The 24993-nt window shown below is 44.2% G+C and overlaps 2 protein-coding genes and 1 pseudogene across 10 annotated transcripts in view; all 3 read left to right on the top strand.

Annotated features, from left to right (window-relative positions):
* Positions 1-7966, top strand: part of TRIM2 (tripartite motif containing 2) — a 146472-nt gene extending 138506 nt beyond the window's left edge. For 3 of the 5 annotated variants that reach the window (XM_084768914.1, XM_084768913.1, XM_084768912.1), the window contains exons 11-12: positions 382-522; positions 3107-7966. In XM_084768914.1, coding sequence (XP_084625040.1) covers positions 382-522; positions 3107-3259 — 294 coding nt within the window. In that variant the 3' untranslated portion in view covers positions 3260-7966. Of the gene's footprint in view, positions 1-381; positions 523-995; positions 1151-3106 lie in introns of those variants that run through there. The other 2 variants (XR_014776758.1, XM_084768911.1) reach the window with 2 other exon arrangements.
* Positions 1861-2491, top strand: LOC311590089 (large ribosomal subunit protein eL34-like; annotated as a pseudogene). The gene has a single exon. The product of its transcript is annotated as a large ribosomal subunit protein eL34-like (transcript).
* Positions 7967-12432: 4466 nt separating the features above from the next.
* Positions 12433-24993, top strand: part of MND1 (meiotic nuclear divisions 1) — a 58596-nt gene continuing 46035 nt past the window's right edge. For 3 of the 4 annotated variants that reach the window (XM_084769862.1, XM_084769859.1, XM_084769861.1), the window contains exons 1-3: positions 12433-12584; positions 20024-20089; positions 23909-23966. In XM_084769862.1, the coding sequence (XP_084625988.1) occupies positions 12582-12584; positions 20024-20089; positions 23909-23966 (127 nt within the window). In that variant the 5' untranslated portion in view covers positions 12433-12581. Of the gene's footprint in view, positions 12585-12759; positions 12926-20023; positions 20090-23908; positions 23967-24993 lie in introns of those variants that run through there. The other variant, XM_084769860.1, reaches the window with a different exon arrangement.

The raw sequence follows: 24993 nt of genomic DNA, 5'->3' as shown, positions 1-24993 counted from the left end.
GTTCTTGAATTTTTATTTATTTAGTAAACTAAGCTACTTGTTTGAAGATAGAATAATACTTAGTATTGTTTAAAAATATTTTTTTGAGTTCTATTCATAACATTTTATATTTTTATATTATTTTATTATTTATAAAAATAATATAAGTATTTAGCACCCAGTTGTTAATGACAGGATAAAGAAGAAGTTGATAAATAATAAATGATATTGCATATGATATGGGACCCACAGGTACCAGGAGCCTAGTCTATAGACCACTTTTCTCACACGTTTCTCAAGTCACAGGTCTTGCTCAGACAGTAATTTCTTTTTTTTTTTTTTAAAGCAATCTGGTCGGGTCAGCTATTTTTAAGTAAAGGAGTTTTTCAATATCTCATACAGGTATTTAATCAGGAAGGAGAATTCATGTTGAAGTTCGGCTCCAATGGGGAAGGAAACGGACAGTTTAATGCGCCAACAGGTGTGGCGGTGGATTCGAACGGAAACATCATTGTGGCTGACTGGGGAAACAGCAGGATCCAGGTACGCTGGCCGCTAATAGGTGCAGCGATGTGGGTGAGAGAGCTGTCTCAAGTGAAAAGTAGCCCAGCCTAGAACCCAAAGGCCTAACACCACACACACTCAAATGGGAAAGGGAGACCAAATCCTCTAATTCAAAGTTTTTATTTAACCTTTTTTTTTTTTTTTTTTTTTTTTTTTGGTTTGAATGTTTATCTCCTTGGACCCATAATGTGCTCATAGCTGAGAGTCAAGAGAACCATTGAACAAAAAGCACTAGTTGGATGTTTTACTGGCCTCCAAGACTCATTCTCTTATTTATGAACACAGACAATAATCAGTAATTTTAATAAAACCTATGATTGTCACTAAGAAAAAAAAAACCACACACACACACACACACACACACACACACACACACGTTCATGTCTCTTTACAGTTGTTCCAGACACTCCACACTATTGTTTATGTTTATTGCTATTATCATTTCTTTTCAGTCAATGTGCCAGTTAGGAAGCAAGCAGCTAAAGCCGAATGTGTCGATACTTGACCATAACCCCAACACATGGAGAAGTAGAAGAAAAAAGATAAGCAGTTGAGGTCGCCTTCATCTAGAGAGTTCAAGCCCAGCTTGACTGACTTCAAACCATATACATATATACATAAATGCATATATACATACATATATATGGTCATACTACACATATAATTATTATATTATAATTTTGTATTTTTTTCTAGTCCAAGCTGACTATAATAAACTCCCTGTATAATCAATGTTTATCTAGTATGTGCAAGACCCTGCGATCAATCCCCAAAACTGAATAAACTAGGCATGGTGACACAGACATATAACCCTAGCACTTGGGAGGTGGAGATGGAGAGGTCATCCTTGGCTACATTGAGTTTGGGGCTAGCCTGGACTATGTGAGACCCTATCTCAAAAGAGAGAACGCCTCCTGAGATCTCTGCCAGGAGAGTCTGATACTTTAGAAGCCGGGATCCAGGCAAGTTACCAAAGCCCACAGGTGTCGTTTACATTCTGTGGCCTCATGGCATCTACCCACTTACGTTGTTTCTTAAAACTCCACGTGCGCCAAACAAAACAGTCCAAAGGAGCGAGCCTAGGAACTTGTAAAGGAGGAAGTCTTACAGGTCTGGATTTGTGCCTCTTATTTCATCACAGCGGCATCATGTGGGCCGTGAAAAGGCTGCTGCCGTCTGCCCAGATGGGCACGTTGCACTATACAGACGTCAACAGGGGAAAATAAAATCTCAGTTTTGCCACTGCACACGTGACAGCCATTGTAATATAAGATAAAGCGGCCAGGCCCCTTCTTTTTCCTCTTCTGGGGATGGTGCTTAAAAGCACTCAAAATGGTCCAGTATTTGATATACTACCATAGTCTCTCCTACAATACAGCCTCTATCAAAACTAGGCTGTCTGAACCCCTGGCAACAGGATTGTTTACCTGTACACCAAGAAGGTTGAGAAAGCACCTAAATCTGCATGCGGTGTGTGCCCAGGCCGACTGCGCGGGGTTCGTGCTGTGAGGCCTAAAGTCCTGATGAGGCTGTCCAAAACAAAGAAGCACGTCAGCAGGGCCTACGGTGGCTCCATGTGTGCCAAGTGTGTCTGAGACAGGATCAAGCGGGCTTTCCTTATTGAGGAGCAGAAAATCATTGTGAAAGTGTTGAAGGCACAAGCACAGAGTCAGAAAGCAAAAGAAATATGTTGCTTTTTTAAGTAGTAAAAGTAAAGGCTCGGTTAAAAAAAAGAAGAAAAAAAAAAAAAGATAAAGCGGCCAACAAGTTCCATGGCAGTGACTCATGAGTCCAGCCATGGTCATCTGTATGCTGGAGAAGTCGAGAATCTAGTAGCCTCTCGGTCCACCAGGCTGCTGCCTCAGCAGTCCCAACCTTGAAGTTAAGGCCTAGACCATAGGCCCTGAGCAGTGGTTCTCAACCTTCCTAACGCTGCGACCCTTTAATAAAGTAGTTACTCACGTGGGGGTGACCCCTAGCCATAATATTATTTTTTTGTTGTTGCTACTTCACAACTGTAATTTTGCTTCTATTATGAATTGTGGTGTAAATATTCTTCAAGATAGAGATTTGCCAAAGGGGTCATGACCCACAGGTTGAGAACCATTGCCCTACCTCGGGTCTTCTTCAGCCTGTGTTGGAAGGCTAAAGACGCTGGGTTCCGATGTCAGCAAAGGATGGTAGCAGTGGTGGCCGCGGCAACAACCAGGTAGATGCACTCACCAGCGGGCACAGAAGACAGTGGGGCCCAAAAACAGCAACTTCTTTCTCAGACCTCCTTATGCCTGGGCCATAATAAAGAGGTGCTGCCACACTGAGAGAGACCCTCCCTCTACCCCGCCCCCCAGGTAATCTTTTCAGGAAATATACTTATGAACGTTCCCAGAAGCTGTCTTATAGTTGCTCCCAGATCCAACCAAATCCACAACCAAGATTAACCATCAAATACTGCGTGTGTACAAGCACCCCGAACAAAACCTGAGCGTCCCTTCCATGCTGCTTTTAGATACGTGTTTTTCAGCACATGTACCTTCCCTGATGCTCATATCTTATGTCCGCGCAGGTTTTTGATGGCAGTGGATCCTTCTTGTCCTATATCAACACATCTGCTGACCCACTCTATGGCCCCCAAGGCCTGGCCCTGACGTCAGACGGCCACGTTGTGGTTGCCGACTCCGGAAACCACTGTTTCAAGGTCTATCGGTACTTGCAGTAACAGCTGACACCCCTGTGCTGAGCCCTTGCACTAGAAACTGGAATGGAGTTCCCAGAGTGGGACCTGGATCACAACAGGACTTTTCATACTAGGAAGAATCTTTGGTGAACTTTCCAAGGGTTTTTTTTTTTTCTGAATGTAACCATTTCCTGAAAAAACAACAACAACAAAAAACCTGCTTATCCAATTTCCGTAATTCACTTTTAGGATTTATAAAGAAGCTTCTTCTACTGGATCTATACAAACTGCGAAGTTTTACACCTGCGAACTCTGGCTCATAGGACGGGGATTTATGTAGTTAAGCTAATTTTTGCAAACCAGACCTTAAGGAGAATTAGCAAATCCGTTGACCAGTGAATGAATGGTAAGTCTTTGCATAGCGCTTCCGGAAACAAAACTTGGAGTTACCTATTTTATCTAACGTCAATCACAAGACCCTAGGGACCTTCCAACCTCACTTTTACAGTAGGCGTTATTACTCTGGTGACATGTTTTTGGTTACCAACAACCACGTATAAATTACTTTTGAAAAATCCAAGGCATCCTGCAAGGCCTTCCCAAGCTCTAACTTGGGGGCCTCTTGAGTTGAGCCTATCAGAATCAATGCAAATTCCGCAGCCTTTCTGGGTTTACTCAAAGATCTTTCCGGTGTGTTCTCTTCGCCTCTCTCAGTTTCTGCTCACCTTGCATCAGAAAAAATGAAATATGTTATTTCGGGAAAACCTGAACTTCCCGATGCTTTGGAAGGCATACAGCAAAAGGAAGGGTACCCCTACCACCACCACCTCCGGTGGTTCGTTTCAGATCAACATGCCAGAAGGTAATCAAGAGAAGTCATGTTCACGTGCCATGTGTTCAATATGTCATTCCTCCTCCACATCATGAAAGCGAAAGCTTTACCTCCTGGAAAAAAAAAAATGTCAGCACATGTAGTCGGACGCCAGTGTCCTGGGACAGAGAGCCATAAGCATCCCTCTGGAGGATGGATGGTGTCAACCAAAGGCATGTGATTGATGAATGATTTTCCCCTTAGAGAGCAAGTGTTACCAAAGTTCTGTGCGCACTACAGGTAAGGGCATGCTATGGGTATTTATCATTGTCTATTGACTAGTAGAGGCATTAAGGGACAAGTGTACATGGTTAGGGTAAGATAAAATGTATTATACATATATATTATATATACAGCTGAATCCTTGGTGTGTGGAACTAGGCAGCACTCTGAAAGACGGAAGCATTCTCCAGACACCCTTCAGCACATCCCTTTGCTGCTGCTGCAGTCTGAACCGTCCGTCTGTCCATCCATCCATGTGGAATGAGAGTGTTGCCGTTTCCCGGCATGGTGGTGAAACCTGACTTCTGGTCAGCAAATGGTCTTCTTTGCTTTCAAGAGAAAAGAAAGAAGGAAAGAAGGAAAAAGAAAAAGACATTTTAAAAAACCGAGTTTGAATTACCTTCCACTTAAGTATAAATGCATTTTGAGGACCATTACCTGTCACGGATACTGTAGAGTAAGATGTGGTCTCTTGCCACCGGTTGATGGTCTACTCAGTTCTACTCAACAGGGAAGCTGTGTTCGACATGTTTGATGACTTCGGGATCTCGTTCATTGCAAGCACCTTAGATGGATACTGTAAACACACTCCCCTTAGGTACACATGACAATGTTTATGGCTTAGTACCTTAAAATTCAAATGTTCTCGATACAGGACTTTAAAAAAAAAATTTTTTTTTTTAGAAAGGAAATCTGGCCACTCCCAATGATCTATTTAATTTATTATGCCCAAATCAACATCTTGGTGGGGAAAATTTTTATTTTCAAGAGATTTACACTAGGGTTTGGCTTATTATTATTTTAGTTCTGTCAAGTTTTAAAATATTCAATCCTGTCTGTGACAGACATAAACTTCAATGCCAGTTTTAGAGTGATGAAGTAAGATTGATTCTGAATTACCGTGAAATAAGTCTTTGACTTCATATTTTGATTTTTAATTTTTTTTTTCATGGTGCTGGGGATGGAACCCATGGCCTCATACATGCTCAGCAAGAGCCCTAGAGTTGAGCTGTGCCTGAGGCCCAAGCCTTCAGGATGAACTTCCGTGTTCATATCTGCAGGCTTCCTAACAGGGGCCAGGGACGCATCTAGACACTGGGACCAGAGCAGTGCATAAAAGAAAAAGGCATCTCTGTCCTCCTACAGCTTATATTCTGGCAAGGGGATTTGGTTGTGTTATTAATAGTCTGCCTGAAGGACTGTTTCTGGGCTATTGAAAAGAAAGCTTTTTTAAATGAGTAAATTAATTTTGGTTAATTTTCACAAGCAAAAAACAAGCTTTTGAGTGTGTATGTGTGTGTGTGTGTGTGTGTGTATACATACATACATATATATACATACACACACACATATATATATTCTTTTAGGTTTTGGTTTGTTTGTTTGGTTTTGTTGTTGTTGTTGTTTGTTTGTTTTGAGGGTCTTTTTCGAGACAGAGTTTCTCTAGATTAACAGTCCTGGGTATCCTGGAACTTGCTGTGTAGACCAGGCTGGTCTCCAATTCAGAGATCCACCTGCCTCCGCCTGCCAAGTGCTGGGATGAAAAGCGTTCACCACTATGTCCAGCTGTTGTTTTGTTCTTGTGGTGCTGGGGATGGAGTCCAGGCCCATATATATATATGATTGAGATATTTGTGAACTGAGAAATTAATTCATAAACTAATCAGCCTCATATATAAAAGGTTGGCCTTGATATCTCGATAGGAAATAATACAAATTCAGTTCTTTTTTTTTTTTAATACACACATATTTGTACAAACTGGAATGAAAAAATAATTTAATTTAGGCCTGTCCCACCATCGCTACTGAAGTACCTGCCATAGGCGCTCCAGGAAACACTACAGTCTACACTTGGATACGTGTGTGCACTTCCTATATTTCTTTGTGGTAAATGTGGGGTTTTTTTTGTTTTGTTTTGTTTTTTGTTTTTTGGAAAGTGCTGCTGCTAAGGTACAGATAGACAAGATCGAAATGAACTCTTGTCTCATTTGAGTGGAATGGTTCCTGGTAAACTAAGAAGGATTAAAACAAGTGGCATTTTTTCTTCTAGGCTACTGTTACTGTTTACTTTATCTTTGTCACGTGTATAGAACATGTCACGCTCTCGCGATAAGTCGCACTGAGAAAGTAAGCATTCAGATTTCCCTTGGGCACTAAGGACAAAGCAGGTTTTATAGGTTAATGGCAGTGTGTCTTCTCCCAGCCTACACCTCCCCTGCTGGACACGGGGTGGTAGGGAGTCACTTGACTATCCAGAAACACACGACTAGGAAGCCTCAATGACTGCCACTTTGTAAAGGATGTGTAAGATTTCTGATGAGACTTTAGTCTTGGCAACCGAGCAAGCCCCCGCCTTTCCTACCCTTGACAATTGAGGCAATAAGTATCCCGGGTTCCATGCAGCTCTTGCACACCTGTTCCCCATGACATGTACAGGGTATGTCTGTCCTCACGGGCAATGGACTGGAAGTGGTACATTACCAGGTATGTGGAGCCTCGTGCTAAAGGGTGAATGCTTTGGTAGTGCCTACGGAGGAAACTGGAGAGAGCATGTCAACACGGGCCATCTGTAGATCACTCCAAATGGGAAAAGAAATCTCTGTATGCACTTGGATTCCAGAGCACCCGCTCTACTCACCAGCTTCACAACAGGGAAGAGGGAGATTTTCATGTGTGTATGTGTGTGTGTGTGTGAATGCTTTTAAAATAAGACCTTTGCAAGTAGGATCACATTAAGGCTGCCTGATGTAAACCTTATCTAATTTTCCTTCAAATCAAAAGTCCTAATACTGTTAATTTATGTAAATGTTGCAAGGTTTTAAAATTTACAATTATTTTAATATTTTTGATAACTAGGAATCTAATATTGCCATAAAGGTAACTAAGTGCCCATTAAAAATTTGTTTGGTATAAGTAAATGCTTTTTTTTTTTTTTTTTTTTTGGTCTTGTTTTAAATGACACCAAGCTACAAATCACGATGCTAATCTTCAAAAACACTTTCTAATGACAGACCGTGTGGTAGTGATTGTGTGGTCTGTTTGTGGAGAATGTATGGATGCTGTTCATTAATATTCTAGAAGAGACTAATAATCAGCTATGTTGTTCCAATGAATGTACGGCATTTCCATTAACTTTTGAAAGCAACACAGCCTTAACCTCCATGCTTTTGCTTTAATGCCATGGGATGTTATGTTACCAACAAAGTGTCCTCTGCTAACATTCTTTATCATTCCCGACTGTGCAGCCTTCTGAGCCTGCCTCTGAGTATGAGGGTTGTTTGTTCCCTTTGTGTTTGCTTTTTTTTTTTTTTTTTTTTTTTAAGATTTTGTACATTCCACCTTGACAGATCTGTTTCATACGTTTTGTGTCTAGAACGCTGGTCTTGTGCTCTCTGCCATCGGTCATGATATCGCCTCCTCATATGTTCTTTTATGAATTGAAATGCTGACTGCCTATTTAAACAGAAGAATGGACGCTGTGCATCAGTGTGTTTGTATGTCCGTAGCTACACACGTACCACAGTATTTTGGATGCTTTAGTCTATAATAAAACTTTAAATTAATTCTGTCTTGAAACACAGGAGAAACAAGATCCGTGTGTATACCGTTACCATGCACAAAAACTCAAATCATTATAATAAAGCTTGTTTTCTCCACCTGCAGACTGAACATTTATTTAGCAGATTGCTCCTTGAGTGAAGGGGAGTGGGGTTGCTCTGAAACATGTAGAAAGAAGATTGCAATATTGTGTTGAAGTTATTTGTATAAAACAATGTTTGTTTCTTTTAACTTATTTCTTAACCAGGCTATCACACGAATAATTGAGACTCTTTTACGATACAAGGCTCCACAACATAATCTGAGCAGTTTAAGTCTGCTCGTAATACTCTGTGCTATTTTGTCTTAGTCCCAGCAAGTATCCCAGTGATACTTGAGCTTTGTAGCTTTCCTCAGCTCCAGCTCCTTCCTCCTGCTCCTCTTTGGACTTCCATCCATGGCTGAATCCCCTGCTTCCTCTTCTAACTCCTCCTCCCTTGGCTGCAGGAAGTCTAGCCCTGTTCTCTCCCCTGCTCATCAACTGACTATAAGCTGCTTTATTGACATATCATGGGACAATTGGAGAGCAGAGTTTATACAACATTTAGACAGGAAACCAGAATTTAAACTACACAATAACCTTATGGACTAAACTGTTTGGACTAAAGAAGAAAAGATGAGTACCATTTTTTCTTGGTTATGTTGCTAACCACTTGGTAGCATCCAGGATGTATACGATACAGGAATTGGGGAAGAGCTTGACGCAATGGGCAGTGTGTTTACTTATAAACCTCAAAGAATTTCGAGATAAGATGGCCTTCTGTGGTCATGGTAGACACTACTGGGGGCAGAGACTCAAGTGGACCTCACTACAACTATTACTTCTCAGGTCACGAATATATCAACAGAGTTCATCATAGTAAATATTTCTGTATTATTCTGTATTATGTCAAACTACTGGATATGTGCCGCAAGCCACAGAGCCATGTAGAGACCACATCACACAGTCCTCTGGGAGATAGGGAGCTTGTATGTGACTAATCTCAGAGAATCTCATTACCCCATCCTCAAACTTAAGAAAACACTTCTCGAATAATGTCTCATGTCCAAGCTGTCATGTTTAAATGTTTTCTATTTCAGAACAGACTGGAACTCTGAAAGAGGTGGTCAAAGTTAGCCTTACAAGCAGAGATAAAAACAAACAGAAATTAGAATAAAAACCCACGTTGACATCCCTGGCTACTGACTGTGCAATAACATTTATTTTATTAATTCCCATCTTTGTTTTCATTATTATTGTCTTGGTTACTCTGAGGCAAGGTCTTGCTATGTTGCTCTGGCTGGTCTGGAACTTACCACGTAGACCAGGCTGGCCAGGAGCTTGCACCAGGCTTCCTGCCTCCTACCTGTTACTTTTCCTATTCTCCAGGCAGGCAGCATTGCCATCGTGGGGCTCTTTAGAGTCAATGAGACGTAGAGAAGAGAACCTCCCATGATCTGGTACCTCACATCTGTTCACTTGGGACGCATCTCATGTGCAGCCAGCTGCACCCCTTTCCAGAGCAGCAGGGTTCAGTTAAAGCTGCAGTTTGTCCTTGCAGAAGCGACGGAGGAGATAGGCAGGGTAGGAAGGCACATATTCAGTCTTCAACAACCCTGTCCTCCTATAGAGTAAGCATGTGTGGCATACCAGAGTTTCTGCTAAGTGGAAGGGCTGCAAAGGTGGACAATGAAACCTGTATCACCCAGGAGTTACAGTCCAATTGATGAAATAAATGTGTATGTAGCAGTGTTCCGGGTGCTGTCACACATACACAGTAGCAAGTATTTTATGACCAGCAGCATGGCCAGGTACTTGCTCTAGTTGCCAGAGGATAGCAAAAGCCCTGGCTCCACTCCAGCACTTAAAACAACAAACAACAACAATAACACCACCTTATTCCTCTATGGGCTTGAGATTAATGCAGTGTCAGCCGCATGATTCACGGGGCCTGGTGTGAAATGAAAACACCTTGTTCATGGGAAGGGGTCTGGAGAGGCAATGTCTTAATTAGAGTTTCTATTGCCGTGAAGGAGACACCATGACTGTGGCAGCTCGTTTAAAGGAAACCATTTTTATCGGGGCTGGCTCACAGTCTCATAGGTTTTAGTCCACTGCACATGGCAGTGTGCAGGCAAGACATGGTGCCGGATGGAGAAGGAGCTGAGAGTTCTACATCTTGATCCACAGCAGCAGGAAGAGACTGTGCCATATAGGGCATAGTTTAAGCATATATGAGATCTCACAGCCCATCTCCATGGTGACATACTTCCGCATCACCTCATAGTACCACTCCCTATAGGCCAAGCATCCAAACACCTGAGACTATAGGGCCATTTTCTATTCAAGCCACCACATGCAGCTTAGTAAAAGGGTTTGCTTTTCAGGTGTGAAGACCAGAGTTTCATTCCCAGAACCTGCATGAAACGCTGGGCAAGGTGGTGTGTGTTTTATAATCCCAGCAGTGGGGGAGATGGAGACAGGCCGATCCTGGGGTTCGATGCCCAGTCATCCTAGCTTCCTTGTCTGGGCTCCAGAAGCTAGAGAGATGGGACAAGCCTAGCAGACTCTAGCACCACTGGGGGCCCAGTCCCCCAAGCCACTGTGCCACAAGCATAGCAACTACGGCCATCATTGCCAGGTGACATTCAAGGGACACCAGGGTAAGTCTGTGGACATGCTACCCAGCACAGAATAACTGGGAAAAGAGATCAGATCTTCCTGTGCAGGGGTCAAGAGCATCGCTGAGGAACAAGAGGAGACATTGCTCAGTCTCAGGCCTGGTTGGGGCCTGGTTGGCTGAAACAGAATTGGAGTGCCAGATTCAAGCCTCCTAGTCAGCTCAGGAGACTCCCGTCACCTCTCATATTCTTATGCAGATGAAGCTCTCATTTTTCAAACCATTTAACGGCTCATCTTTTGCCCTTCCATGGTGGACCAGACTGAGAACTTACAGTCTGAAAGGTTGGGGGAAGGATCCTGCAGTTCATCCATAAAGGTTTGTATTTTAAGTAGTTAGAAACGGCTCAGGTTCCTTTAAAGGACAGACTTAAAGGGTCTTTGTGAAGTGATGGTAAAGCAAACTGCCTTCCACAGACGAGGATCCCCTGCTAGCCTTCCCTGTTGAGCACCACAGCACTCAGATTGTTTTGGATCTTTCCAGAAGCCCGCACAGCTCTAGGGACTATAACACAGCTCGTTTTACTCCTCAGCTGGTCTGTTCACCATACAGCATGAGTTCTAATTAGTTGACTTTCTGCTCAGGTATTTGAGTGACTCTGTGCTTTGACATCAGCCTTTAAAATATCTATCGATGGGCAGCCGACCAAACCCCACAAACACCCAGAAAACTTTCATTAAAGACTACACACAGATTCCAGTTCTGCCGTAAGGTGATGAAAAGAAAAATGACTAAAACTGCTTGCATCTTTGTATGGCTGTTACTTTATCTAATAAAGGGTATTTTCACAATAATAATAATAATAATAATAATAATAATAATAATAATAATAATAATAGCAGCATAGGGTATGAGAGAGCACTTGCTGTCCTGAACTCCAGGGCTGAATAGAAAACTCAACAGAATAATTGCAATACAGAACAAATTAAGAGCTTTAGAAAGGTTAATAAAATCTATGTGATGGGAGCACCAAGCCACATAACTGACAGGGACACCTCTGACACATATGCCTGCTGTCAGGGTGTGAGTACGGCAAGCAGGTTTGGACGATACATACTATATGCCACCCTCCCCCCATTATTGCTATCCTTTGTAGACGCTTTAGATATTTTTGTTAATCATCTTTATCCCATCTTATGAAATAAATTAGGTTTTGATGAAACTTTGATGATTCACCAGTAGTTGTAAGAAATAATTTGGAAAGCTCCCACTCTTTACTGCGTTCTTACAATCAGTAGACCCAAAATATTTATGATTTCACTCACAACACAGAACACCTGTACTACCCGGTACACTGGCACCGGACTGTATAGAGTGCCTTTTAAGGCTAGGCTGGTGGTGTATGCCTTTAATCCCAACACTTAGGAGGCAGAGGCTGAGGAGGTTTAGGAGGGTCGCTGAGTTCCCAGGCCACCCTGGTCTACAAACCAAGTTCCAGGGCAGCCAGGGTTACCCAGAGAAACCTTGTCTGGAGGTGTGGGTAGGAGAATACCTTTATAAACATATTCATTTCCTGCAGCCAAATCCCCATTTTTTTAAGCTCCCCTACAAAAAACAAAACACCCACGTAAAAGCCAAGAGTCAAAGTTGCCTTTTAAGAAGAAAAGCAAAAGCCATTTAGAACACATAAGCAGCGAGCAACTCTGCAAGCCCAGAGGGAAGGGAAGGGTACAGCAGCCTGACCTGCTACAGCTGCCAATCCTGGTCCCACCTTTTCCATTCCGCTCCCTTACTCCAACTGGTCCTTCTGGTCTCAGTCCCGTCCCGTCCCGCCCATCTCTGGCTCCTCCCCCAATGACCCTGCCCATCATCTCTGTCCCCGCCCCCACCGCGCTCCCTGTCATCTCAGGCCCCGCCCCGCCCCGCCCCGCCTCACCCCGGCTCCTTCCTCGGTCTCGCATCCCTCGGAAGGCCGCCAGGGGTCGTTGCGACCTCCTCCTGCACTTCCTCCCGCCCGCCCCACCCCACGCGGCTGTTGGCGCCAGACTCAAACAGGGAGGCCGCTGCGCGCACCATGGTAAGAGCGAGGCCGCCGGGACTCGCGCGCCCCTGCCCAGGCCCCGCGCCTCCTTCTGCGTCCGGGCCCTTCTGGCGGCCCGCGCCGGGCTGGGTCGCAACCGGAGCGTTCTGGAACCGAATCCAGAAGCCTGGCAAGTGGGGCCGCCCGGTTCGCGGCTCCCGACCCAGAGTCCCCATGGCGCACGCGTGGCGGAGTCGCAGCCGAAGCTTTCGGTGTCCTTCGGATCGGCTGGGATTAGAACCTGGGGCCTCGTACGGGCCTAGCACGGTGCTCCCCTCCACCCCAGCCACTCCCCTCCGCACTGTATTTCCTAGCTAACTGGAGCAGCCTAGCAGCAGGTCGGCACTCCGCCTTTAGATCCTGGCAGTGACACCCCCACCTCCCAGCCCCGCCTTTAAGTCAAGGGCACCCCGCTTTGCCTTGGTATGGGGCCCTTGTGTGCTGGCCAACCCTGGCTTACTACCCTCCCCCCTCCCGTCCCTCTTCACCACCACCCCCCCCCCCCCCCGGTTATCTTTGCGAACTTAATGACTTTATGCCCATTAGATAATTTTCATGCTGCCATTCTTTCACTTTTGGCGACCAAGCGTCAACGTTTCGTTAGAGTGACCCGAGATTTTAATATCTTAATTTAGTTAAGTGGCCGTTAACAGAGGGTGGACAGGGATCAGGTTGAAGGGCATTTATTTGAAGAAACTTGCCCAGCTGTAATTACAGCTGATAATGGCTTCTTTGTGGTTAAACTAACAACCGGGCCACCTGGGCATAAAATGGCCCAAGGAGCCCCAGACCAGACTCAAAACAACAGTGTTACCCATGCTTCCTCGCGTTATCATGTTTCTCTTTGTAGAATGAAAGTACCCGACTACAAAGAGCGATGTATTATTGATGTGCCGGCCCTATCCTCTTACCTAACCCTTTTTATAGGGCAATTGCCTACTGCTAAGGGATTTAATGGCTGCTAACTCTTCACATAGGTACTCGCTATTAGCTTTATATATGGTCAAGAAAAAAAGTTTAATGGTATTCTGGTTAAGGCTTTGACCTCTTTCCTGACCGGGAATTAATAATTATTTTTGACTTGACTGGGGTCTTACTAGGTAAACAATTATAAGCTACAGTTTGAAACTGGAGAAAGTCAGCTTTGAGGATGACAGAACCTGGCTTTGATTTTTTTTTTTTTCAAAGCGTTATTACAGATGGTCCACAGGGCTGATAGTAGGAATTTTGTATCGATGTATCGGAGAAGACTCTTTAGGTGCAGGACTCTAAGAAGTAGTTTAAAGTTCTTCACTTGAATAGGAAGCGTCAAAGTCCTCAGGTGGCTTTGGGTCCCCTTCATAATCTGAAAGTATCCCTGTTTTACCATCAATACACGCCCCTCCCTGGTTTTGAGCACCGAGTCTTTGTTTTTCTTTCTTGTCTCTAGTGTCATTATGATGCTCTTTTTACATTAGGCATTTTAAATCTGACCTTGGTAGTTTCCAACTGTGATTAGCAGTAAGCTATAAAAGACACAGGGATAAGTCACCCTGAAATTAATATAAATGTATGGCACCATTCAGCTGAATTCCTGGCATCCCTTTTATATTTGTTGAATATTAAGAGCTTCCCTAAACTGTACTTCCCCGGGACACGAGGCTCTCCTTATTGCTTGCCTCTGGGGGATTGTGGAAAACTTCCCAGGAACTGTTTATTAATACCAAGATAATTAGGAGGTTTGCCTCCAAATTTGGGCTCGACTTAGCCACGTGATAAAGCCCTGATGTCTGGAGCTGAGCAGGCCTTGAGTGGCTGGAGTCCTGAGTGAGTGTGCGCTGTTGCCATGCGTGGCCTCACCAGAGACTCCACAGCCTCAGGCTTAGAGGGATACCTGTAATCCCAGCACTCTGGGAGGCAGAGGCAGGTGGAGCTCTGTGAGTTCAAGGCCAGCCTGGTCTACAAAGCAAGTCCAGGACAGCTAAGGCTACACACAGAAACCCTGTCTCCAAAAAACAAAAGAACAAGAAGGAAGGAAGGAAGGAAGAACATGTCAACTGTAGCCTTACTCCCTTCTAGGTGTTTATGTCTGAAGACTGCTCCCCTACAGAGACTGCTCCTACTCCTTGGTTACCAAGATAAGTTAACCCTGCATACCTCTTCAGATGTGCATAATGTCCCTGCCTTCTTGTTAATCTGTTTGTAATAACCCCACTGGAGGCCGTAACCTTCCTCTCTGTTCAACTCTATCATGAACACACAGAGCCGAGGTGCTATAGTTTCTCCATCCGAGAGCCCAGACGACCCAATCCCAGCTTTCTGTTCTGTCTTGTCTTCATTCCCTCCCTGCCCCAGTCAGGCCCAGGTCCCTGCAGTGTACAGAGACACTATAGGTTGCCTCTCTTCCCACAGAGTCCCTGGCGTCCTTCGGAATCTAGTGAGAAAAGCAAGTTAAAGCAACAGAGAATGGTTCTTAAATGCATAAGGCCAGGCCCGTCATCAGCACTGCAGTTCAGTTCTGGGCACTGGCTTTTCTAAAGTCCTAAGGATGACAGACAGACAGACAGGCAGACAGACAGAGAATGAGAAGGGTAGTTTGATACCCACTCGCAGGGGAAGCTTAGCTGAGGAGCCTTTTGCTGTTCATGAACTTCATAATTGGTCAGATATTGTAAGAGATCAGTGTGGGGGGGGCAGTCATAGGACACTCGTGGAGTCTAGCTCTGCACCAGAGGGTTAGGTGACAGTTCTCCGTAGCTTCCTGGAGCCTGTGTCCCCTCCTGGAGGGTGCTCTGCAAGCGAGCTGATGACTGCAAGCTTTCCTGCCACTCAGTTCACCCTGTCTTGTTTATTTAGGGGTGTTGTAGGCTTCAAAGCTTGAGCAGCTCAGAGTTTTAGAGTTGGCAGTCTCCCTGGTCGGTCGTGTTCCTCAAGTTCAGAGCTGGCCTCTGTGTTTGCTCTGTCTAACTCACCCGGCTTGCTAATCCCTGCGAGGGCAAAGGACAGTGGAGATCCTGAATTTTCTCAGTCTGCTGAGAGAAATAAACTTCGCTCTTGAGTGTGGTAAATGTGGTGTGAGCATGTCCTGGGAACACACGCTCAGCCCGTGAACTCAGCCGAGGGAGCCTTTGTGGAGAGAATGGCCAAGTCAGGCTTTGGAGTATTGAGTGTGCAAAGAAGAGGTATTTTAGGTGGAGGGGCATTTTTTACAAGGCACAGAAATGATAGAGTGCTTCCTTTGGAGAATTCTGGAAATAATTTATGGTGACTGTGATTACTACAACTTAAATTGCATAGTTTTTCATCCTGTTATGGTAAATTTGGGGGTGGCGTGAGGAGCTACTCTAAATCATAAGTTGGGGGTCAGGTGATGGCCTTCTATATCCTATTAGGGTGCTTGATACTTCGGAGGGTTGGGACCATCAACAGTTTTAAGCAAAAGTATTACGGCCATAAAAATACAGACACTGAGACCTTTTACTATCTCAAAGCTTAGGCCTTAGCTGGGCACACTCTCAACTATCTCATCTGAGTTAATCCGACCACCTAGCCCCATCCTGACATGTGGATAGCTATACCTTCCAGGCCCATAATCACAACTGTCTACTGGCTGAAAGCTTTTTTCTTCTTCCCATAGCTCCTTTCTCCCTCCTAGGAAGTCCTGCTTTCCCTTCTCTCTGGGCCCAACTATAGGCTGTCAGCAACTTTTATTATCCAATCAGGAATAATTTGGGAGGCAAGGTTTACACAATGTCATTTTTGGATACCTGAGAATTTGCTCCTGGGACAATAAGGATCTTGGGGGTAGGGGGGTGGGGGTGGGGCAAGCGATTAACATATGAATAAAAAATAGCTCCAGATCTACCCCAGCACAAGGGAGCTGATAGTCAGGCCTGTTTCTTCTGTGATATGAAAGCTGAATTTAGAGGTTGAGACAAAACTGTTTAGGCAGCAGAACACAGATGGCAGAAGATAGCCAATGAAGGCCTGAATCCAAGGCAGAGGTAACAGGGTGGACCAGGCAGGATATAACTAGAGAAAGAACTAAGAACCAGTGCTGACAGAACTTGGTAATTGGTAAAGAGATGAAGGCACCTAGGATGACCGCCAGGCCTTTGGCATAGGTACAAAGTGCGTCTGAGACGTCGAATAGCAGGTCTGGAGTGTGTAGGAGAGGAAGGGTTCAGTTGAGCCACTTGAGTTTGAAGTCTGTCCAGCAGGCAGGTAGATACACGAGACGGAAGTCGAGCAGCATATTCAGGGCCAGATAGAAAGATCTGTGGGCTCATTACAAGTGTTAATTAAAATTAAAGAAGACGAGATCAGAGAAGCGATTTGAGGTAAGGGAGGGCTCAGTAGTGGATCCCTGGGGGACTGTTTTGTTCAGGAGCCACAGTAAGGAATAAGAAGAGGAACATACGAACTTGGAGGCTGCCTTATACACATGCGCATCAAGAAATATCACATGATCTTGCTGCTGTGGAAATGAGTTAGCTAATAGTGTTGCCGGAAGAAATGCAAAGTGCCATTCCGAGACCCTTTTCTTAAGCGTTGGAGACTGATGTTTTCCTATGGCGTTTTTGGTTGGACAGAATCAGTTTTTATCTTATTTCATCTTAATGAGCAGTTTAGTTTTCTGTGATCAGTTGTGTAGCAATTTCCTCAAGGTTAAAACTTCCCATCTTGGAGAAACTCTTTAAATATGGAATGTGGCCCTACTCTGATCTACCCAATGGACAGACCTTCTCCACAGTTATGTGGAGAGCAGGGACTGACTTTGACATGAACTCTGGTGCCCTGTATTTGAGGTGTCCCCTTGGTGGGGAGGCCTGGTGGCACTCAGAGAAAGACTAAGCAGGCTACCAAGATGAGACTTGATAGCCTATGACCATATAGTGGGGGAGGAGGTCCCCCTTGGTCTTAGACCTAGGGGAAGGGAATAGGGTAAAAGCGGGAGGGAGGGAAGAATGGGAGGATACAAGTAATGGGATAACAATTGAGTTGTAATCTGAATAACTTAATAAAATTTTTAAAAAGATATGGAATATGGAAAGGGAAATGACATAGGAGAATTTAGGACACAATATTTTCCACAGAGGTGCAGCAACAGGTTGGTCTAAGACAGTGGTCTTCAGCCCTCCTAATGCTGCAATCCTTTAACACAGTTCCTCATGCTGTGGTGACCCCCAACCATAAAATAATTTCATTGCTATTTCATAAGTGTGATTTTGTTATTGTTGTGAATCATAACCTAAGTACCTGTGTTTTCTGATGGTCTTAGGCGGCCCCGTGAAAGGGTTGTTTGACCTGTAAAGGGGTCGCAGCCTACAGTTAGAGAACTGCTAATTTAAGGGGATGTGAAACTCAATTCTGTAGGAAAGCTCATTAAATTAAGACAGGAAATAAACAACTCAAAAAAGCTTCAGGAAGTCCCTGAAACTGATCCAGGCCATGCACTACCGTAGTATACATAAACAGGAAAGATTGCTGAGAGTCAGTCTCAGACAGGTCCTGTGTAGGAGCCGGGAAGGAGAAACGGTTAGCAGACCTGTCTGGAAAGAGGCTTACACTGACTGAGCTGCTGGGAAGCGACACTGGGCAGCTTGGTGAGGTGCTGCAGGGTGTGCATCGTGCTGCAGGGTGTGCATCGTGCCGCAGGGTTGCCGCTTCTGAGCGGCCACACATGCTGGGGTGGGCTTCAGTGATGCAACTGCCTTTGCGTCGTTTCTGCTTCTGTTAAATCCTTTCCCACAGGCCAGTAAGGAACCCTGACGAAACTCATGCGTTCATCAAGTTGGCCTTTGATCAGTCGTCAGTTCTCTATTTGCTGTGACTAAGTAAACACTTGTTTCTGTTTGCCAAGGAATAGTGTCACACAACACGTCTGTGTATAGTTTTTAGAAGGATCCAGAATACTTAAATTTTAGGACTGGTGAGATGGCTCAATGGGTAACAATGCTTACTGCTAAGCCTCACTACCTGAGTTTAGTCCGTGGAACACAGAGAAAGGAGAAATCCAACTTCGAAAGGCTTTCCTCTGGCCTCTTTATATGTTCCATAGCGCACCCCGCCACCCCTGCTCCCGATGAGTAAATAATAAATATATGTTAGCGTAGAATCCCAAATCCCAGACAGGTGATCTCTCTCACATTGTTTTTATTTTTCTTGCAATTTTGCATTGAGGAAATCTGGCTTCTCTTTTTGTTTAATTTGAATGTAACACACTCTTCCTCCTCTTCTCTTCTTTTCTCCTCCTCCTCCCCCCCTCCTCCTCCTCCCCCCCCTCCTCTTCTTTGGCTTTCCAGAGACAAAGTTTCTCTGGGATTTGCTCTGTAGACCAGGCCAGAGCCTACACACTCCTTCCACAATTCATTTTCTTTTAATTAAAATATTGTTTAAATTTTATGTACGTGGATGTTTTGCCTACATGTATGGTTGCACATCATGCGTATGCCAAGTTCCCAGAGAGGCCGGAAGTGGAGGACAGATGTCCTGAGACGGGAATTACAGACAGAGCCACTATGTGAGCGCTGGGAATAGCACCCTGTCCTCTGGAAGTGCACTCAGTGGTCTCTAACCACTGGGCCATCTCTCCAGCCCTGCTACTCCAATTCTTACACTCAAATTTAACTCTAAGCTTGCCACTCCTCAGCTTTAGAAGCTCCTCAGCCCACCGTCGTTGTCTTGCTCTTCCTAGTTAGCTTCTGGTACCCTGATGACTTTGAAGTGTATTAGCTGTTTGTTCCCTCTGCACAGCCCATACAGTAACTGTTTCGGTGCTTGTCTTGTGCATCTGTCCACACACTAATCCTGTGTGTGGGATCTGCCCAAGGCACTCCTCCACATTTCCCAGCTTGACCAAACCCTTTTCATCTCGAACCTTCTAGAGTAACACTGCCTTCCCAGGTGGGATTAATTAATTCTGTCCTGGGTATTTATGCAAGAATTTGTGCTTGTAGCTGTTACTTATAAGTGGCTGTTTTCTTTCAAAAGGCAAGCTCTTTGAAAGTTAATGCAGTGGCAGCTTGTCATTGGTCCTTTTATAAATACTAAATTTCTACAAAAGGTGTGGTGGCAAACACCTTTAATCCCAGTGCTGGGAGACAGAAGGCAGGTGGCTCTTGAGTTCAAGGCCAGCCTGGTCTACCGAGGAGTTGCAAGACAGCCAGGGCTACACAGAGAAACCCTGACTTGAACAACCAAAAAATAAAATAAAATAAAAATAAGTGTCTACAAAATGTTATCTCAGTCCCTAATTGTGTAGGAAATTGTCAGTCACTACTTCAAGGGTTGGCGGATAGTCGCTAAAGTGTTCATTCAGCCAGGCTCTGAGAGCGACAAACCAGTGATATTAGACAAAATCACGTAAGTCTTTAAGATAATGTTTAACGCCAAATTGCTGTGAAATGCTGTTTTTAAAACAGCTTCTTTTTGTTGTTTTTTATTTTATGCTGTAGTCAAAGAAAAAAGGACTGAGTGCAGAAGAAAAGAGAACCCGTATGATGGAAATATTTTTTGAGACAGTAAGTAACAATATTTTCCCTAATATTAGTATTTTGTATAATTTTTATACTAGATGCATTTTCACAGTATGCTGTGTTTTTTTATTCCTGTTATGTAATTCTGTGTTAATGGCCTCTTTTTGTTACAGACCCATACTGCCTTGGTTCCTAAGGAAGAGCTAACATTGAGCAAATGTTTTTGGCTCTTCTGAACTGTGGATAGGAAAGAGCCGTAGCTCTTGTTCTTTTATTCAGACTGCCCTATAAACTGATAGCGGACTTCTCTCTCTGAGTCATATATTTGACAGTGACCTCTTTCAGTCTGATATAATTGTAATAGTTCATTGAGTGCTGCCTGGGTGGTGACCGTGCTCGGGCATGTAGTGTACAGTCCCGTGAGGTCACTCCTGTCCTGAGACAGAGTGTCTTGAAAGCCTACCCAGAATCTCAGAAGGCAGGAGTGGACATTAGCAGAGTTTGACTTAAACAAAGTAGGCCTCCCTGGTTTTATAGGGAGCATACGAATCCTGCTTCTTGGTGTTTACCAGTCTGTCTACAGCATAACGTTTATGATGATCCCCAGGCCTCCTTAATTTATTCCAGATGTCTGTGTCAGCCACTAAGAAAAAATAAAGTTTCAGCTTCACTAAGTGGCAGAGTCAGAGTTCAAACCCAGGCTGTAGACACTACTTTCTTTACTCTGTTCCTGTGCATGGGCCTTTCTTCTGTAAAGAAGCCAGTCCAAGCAGGCCTTTACCCTCATGCCACCCATGTGGCTCAGGAGGACCTTTAACCCACTGGCTATTTTCATCCTGTGAAGATGGGGGAATGCCCGTTGCCAAAATTCCTTTCCATGTGATAATGGAGATTCTCAACAAAGCGGCTCAGAGGCTCTGAGGACTTTAGAAAGCCTGGGTCTAACCTCCACGCTTTAGGGCCAGTGAAGATCCCTGATCAGAAGATGAAGTTCTTGTTCCAGTTATTCAGCTGGGCCGAAGTTTTTTTTTTTTTTTTCCTGTGACCTTAGATCAAGAACAATTTTAATTCTTTCCAGGCAGTAGAAACCCAAGGAAAATGGTCAATGAAGTGACTTTGTTCTTTGTAGTATTAATTTTCTCAGATACCACAGTTGGCCAGTTCTGGTTTTAAGACGTTTACCCTCATCCCTCAGTGGCATTTTGACGCTGCAGACTAGTGGCTGACAGGCGCTCAGTACTAAGTTTCCCTGCAGAGCTGTCCGTTAGTCGTGTAGGCTGGCGTCACTCAGTTCGTGTGTTGCTGTTCCATCCTCACGCTGTGATACAGCACACTGCTGCGTTCTCCCTCGGTCTGTCAGTTTGGGGATGGAGTAGAAAAGAGTGACAGGGAACTTGGAAACAACGGGAAACGCTGTGTCTGTTTCTCCTGAATGAGACAGTGTATGTGGGACCCAGACTGATGGTGATTTATTAGACATCAGCCCTCAGCAATTCAGAACAAATCAGCATATTGGTCCGAGGGGAAAAGCATTGATTCTGGAATCCAGTTTCTGAAATTTGAATTCTGATTCCATTGTTGATAAGTAAAATTTCAACAAACTCAAACATGGCTACTATACTGTCCATTACAGCATTTGGCATTAGATTTGGCCCTTCTCAAAGACAGTGTCATGACTAAATGCTCACTCGGTGGCATTAAGTAGAAAATGCAGACTCTGAAAGAATATTGCAGTATGATTATACATGTTAGCGTTAGGGTATTTTATAGTCATGCTGGTGAAAGTGTAACACCTTCTGAATTAATTAGAAAATTTACTAGCTAAGCACTGTGTACCATGTTGCTGTGAATCACAGGTGCTGGCTAAGGACTGTGTACCATGCTGCCTCTAAAGATGCTGGCTAAGGACTGTGTACCATGCTGCCTCTAAAGATGCTGGCTAAGGACTGTGTACCATGCTGCCTCTAAAGATGCTGGCTAAGGACTGTGTACCGTGCTGCCTCTAAAGATGCTGGCTAAGGACTGTGTACCATGCTGCCTCTAAAGATGCTGGCTAAGGACTGTGTACCATGCTGCCTCTAATGATGCTGGCTAAGCACTGTGTACCATGCTACCTCTAAAGATGCTGGCTAAGGACTGTGTACCATGCTACCTCTAACAATGCTGGCTAAGCACCATGTACCAAGCTGCCTCTAACAATGCTGGCTAAGTACTGTGTACGAAGCTGCCTCTAATGATGTTGGCTAAGTACCATGAACCAAGCTGCCTCTAACGATGCTGGCTAAGTACTGTGTACGAAGCTACCTCTAATGATGTTGGCTAAGCACTGTGTACCATGCTGCCTCTAACGATGCTGGCTAAGCATCATGTATCATGCTGCATCTAATGATGATAGCTAAGCACTGTGTACCACGCGGCCGCTAATCACAGGTCCTGGCTAAGCTCCGTGTACCGTGCTGCATCTAATCAAGAGTGGTTCACCGACAATGTTTTAGAAGTCTTTTCAAAAACATTTGTATAAGCACAGCTCATGATGAGCCCACAGTTGGCACTCATCAACTCACTCCTATATCCACTTTCAATTATTTTTGTTTTGGACACATTTCTAGGCTTCAGGCCTCTTTGTCAAGGAAGTATTTTTGTAAATATTTTCTTTTAGGCGGTATCTTTCTTCTCAGTTTCTTAACGTGTCCATTTGGATGAACAGAGGTTCTGAACTTTGTCAAGGCTTAGTTTCCATCCAGCTGAACTTGCTTTTTCAGGTTATTTAGAAAGCAGTGGATCACCATCCCATCAGAGTCACAGCGCGTCTTTCTGATTATTAAATGTGTTTGCCTTTTCAAACTATCCCACTCTCCCTGACCAAGGGCTGTCACCACTTAAGAAGGAAGGAGCAGCCAGCAAGAGTCATACTCTCTATATTTTCCATTTTGTTTTTGCTTTGTATGTTTTAATTATATGTATGTGTGGATGAGTGACTGGGACATAGCATGAGCTGGACAGTTTTCTGTCGTGTGGAGTTAACTGCTTCACAAAGCGTGAAATGAAAACCAACTTTGACAGTTGTCCAAATCTGTGGAGCATGAGAAAGTGAAGCACTTCTCCCTCTTTCTTTTTCATTGGTTCTCTTTCCCTCCCTCCCTCCCTCCCTCCCTCCCTCCCTCCCTCCCTCTGGCCCTCCCTCTCTCCCTCCTTTTAAAGATATGACCTTATTATATTTCCCAGGCTGGCCCTAAAATTCTGGGCCCAGGCAATCATCCCATCACTCACTGAGCCTGGGAGTTTTTGTTTTGTTTTGTTTGTTTGTTTGTTGTTTTAAGATTGTTTAAAAACTTTTTATGTGCATGGCGTTGGCCGGAATGTGTGTATGTGTAGCATGTGTGTGCTTGGTGTCCACAGATGCCAGAATGGGCACGCCAAATGCCCTGAGCCACCATGTGGGTGCTGGAAGCCAAAGCAGGGTCCTCCGCAAGAGCAGTGAGTGCTTTCTCCACAGAGCCGTCTCCCCAGGGCCCCATGTTTTGGTTTTCTTAACATCAGCATTTCAGAGCAGCTTATTATGTGATGGCGCAGATTACCTGCCAGAGCTGGTTCCCTGCTTCGATGAGAAGGTGGGTTTTGCTGGTGTCCAGTCATGCATTAGACTACTCTGCTCATGTAGAAGTGTGTCCATCTTAAGTTCTACGGATGGCATTGAATGAGATTCAGCGTTTCTTCTAATTCCAAAATGCATAATTCTAGTGAATTATTCATTTGTAGACATAACTTTTTGATGCTATGTTTTACGAACATGACTACGGTAAATATAAATAAACAGTAGATAGTAATTGTATATTTTTCATCTTTTTAAATCCTTTTAACTAGAAAGATGTATTCCAACTAAAAGACCTGGAGAAGCTTGCTCCCAAAGAGAAAGGCATCAGTGAGTATGAAATAGACAGTGGATTTGGGGCCCCGGGACTCGGTCTTTCCTGCAGTGTTCTTTCCTTTTATGGACAATGCGAGCATCTAGAAATGACTATATTTGTGAAAACCCCATGGGACACTCCTTAGCCATCAGTGCAGAGCCTGTGTCTGGAACCTCTGCCCTAGAATAATTAAAAGGTAATACATATGTGTACTTGGCACATATACCTTTACGCATATGCAGTCTTATTTTATAGTTTATTTCAAAGAAGTAAAGATTGTTTCATTTATTTTTTTAGCATTTTTCAAATGTATCTTTATTATACATGTATATTAGTTTCCCAAGGGTGTATTAACAATTTACTATGAATTGATAGTTTAAGAAAACGACTTTCTTTTCTCTCCGCTCTCGAGGCAGAAGGCTGACATGAAGGTGGAGGCAGGGTTGGTTTCCCTGGAGACTGAAGAAGAGCCCCTTTCCTGCTCCTCTTGGGTCCACGGGCTGCTGGCAGCAGTGTGTGCCTGATCCGTATCTATGGTACCATCTGCCAATGTCCTTCCTGTCTTGATGATTTCTCCCTTGCCTCTGTGACAGTCATTGACCTGAGGGCTGCTTTTCCACCCAGGGTGATTTTATCCCGAGATCCTTATTTTTAAACTACATTTGTTTGCTAGTCAGACTTTCCTTCTGACAGGACACCTGACAGAACAGCTTCAAAGAAGGATTTATTTTTGCTCCCAGTTTCAGAGGTTTTCATTCATGAAAGACAGAACAGAACAGAGCGCTCTCATCGCTGAGCTAAGGAGGGGAAAATTTTCTCTTCTAACGTCACCACTGAAAACATTCTGAAGTTTTGTTTCTCAGTACATATATGTAAAGCTCTGTCATTTCGAGAGGGATCTTTGTGCATGTGTCCTGAGGAAAGGCCACTCATAATGAGAACACAGGCTGTCTGCAGAACAGGCAGAGTGTCCCCACCAGTACCTGGGTTGGCTGCGGTCTTGTCCAGGATGCTGGAACAGTGGGAGTGGGAACTGACACA

Source organism: Acomys minous, assembly GCF_964271855.1.
Source record: "Acomys minous genome assembly, chromosome: 19".
Taxonomy (NCBI): domain Eukaryota; kingdom Metazoa; phylum Chordata; class Mammalia; order Rodentia; family Muridae; genus Acomys; species Acomys minous.
This window is presented reverse-complemented; position numbering and strand designations above follow the sequence as displayed.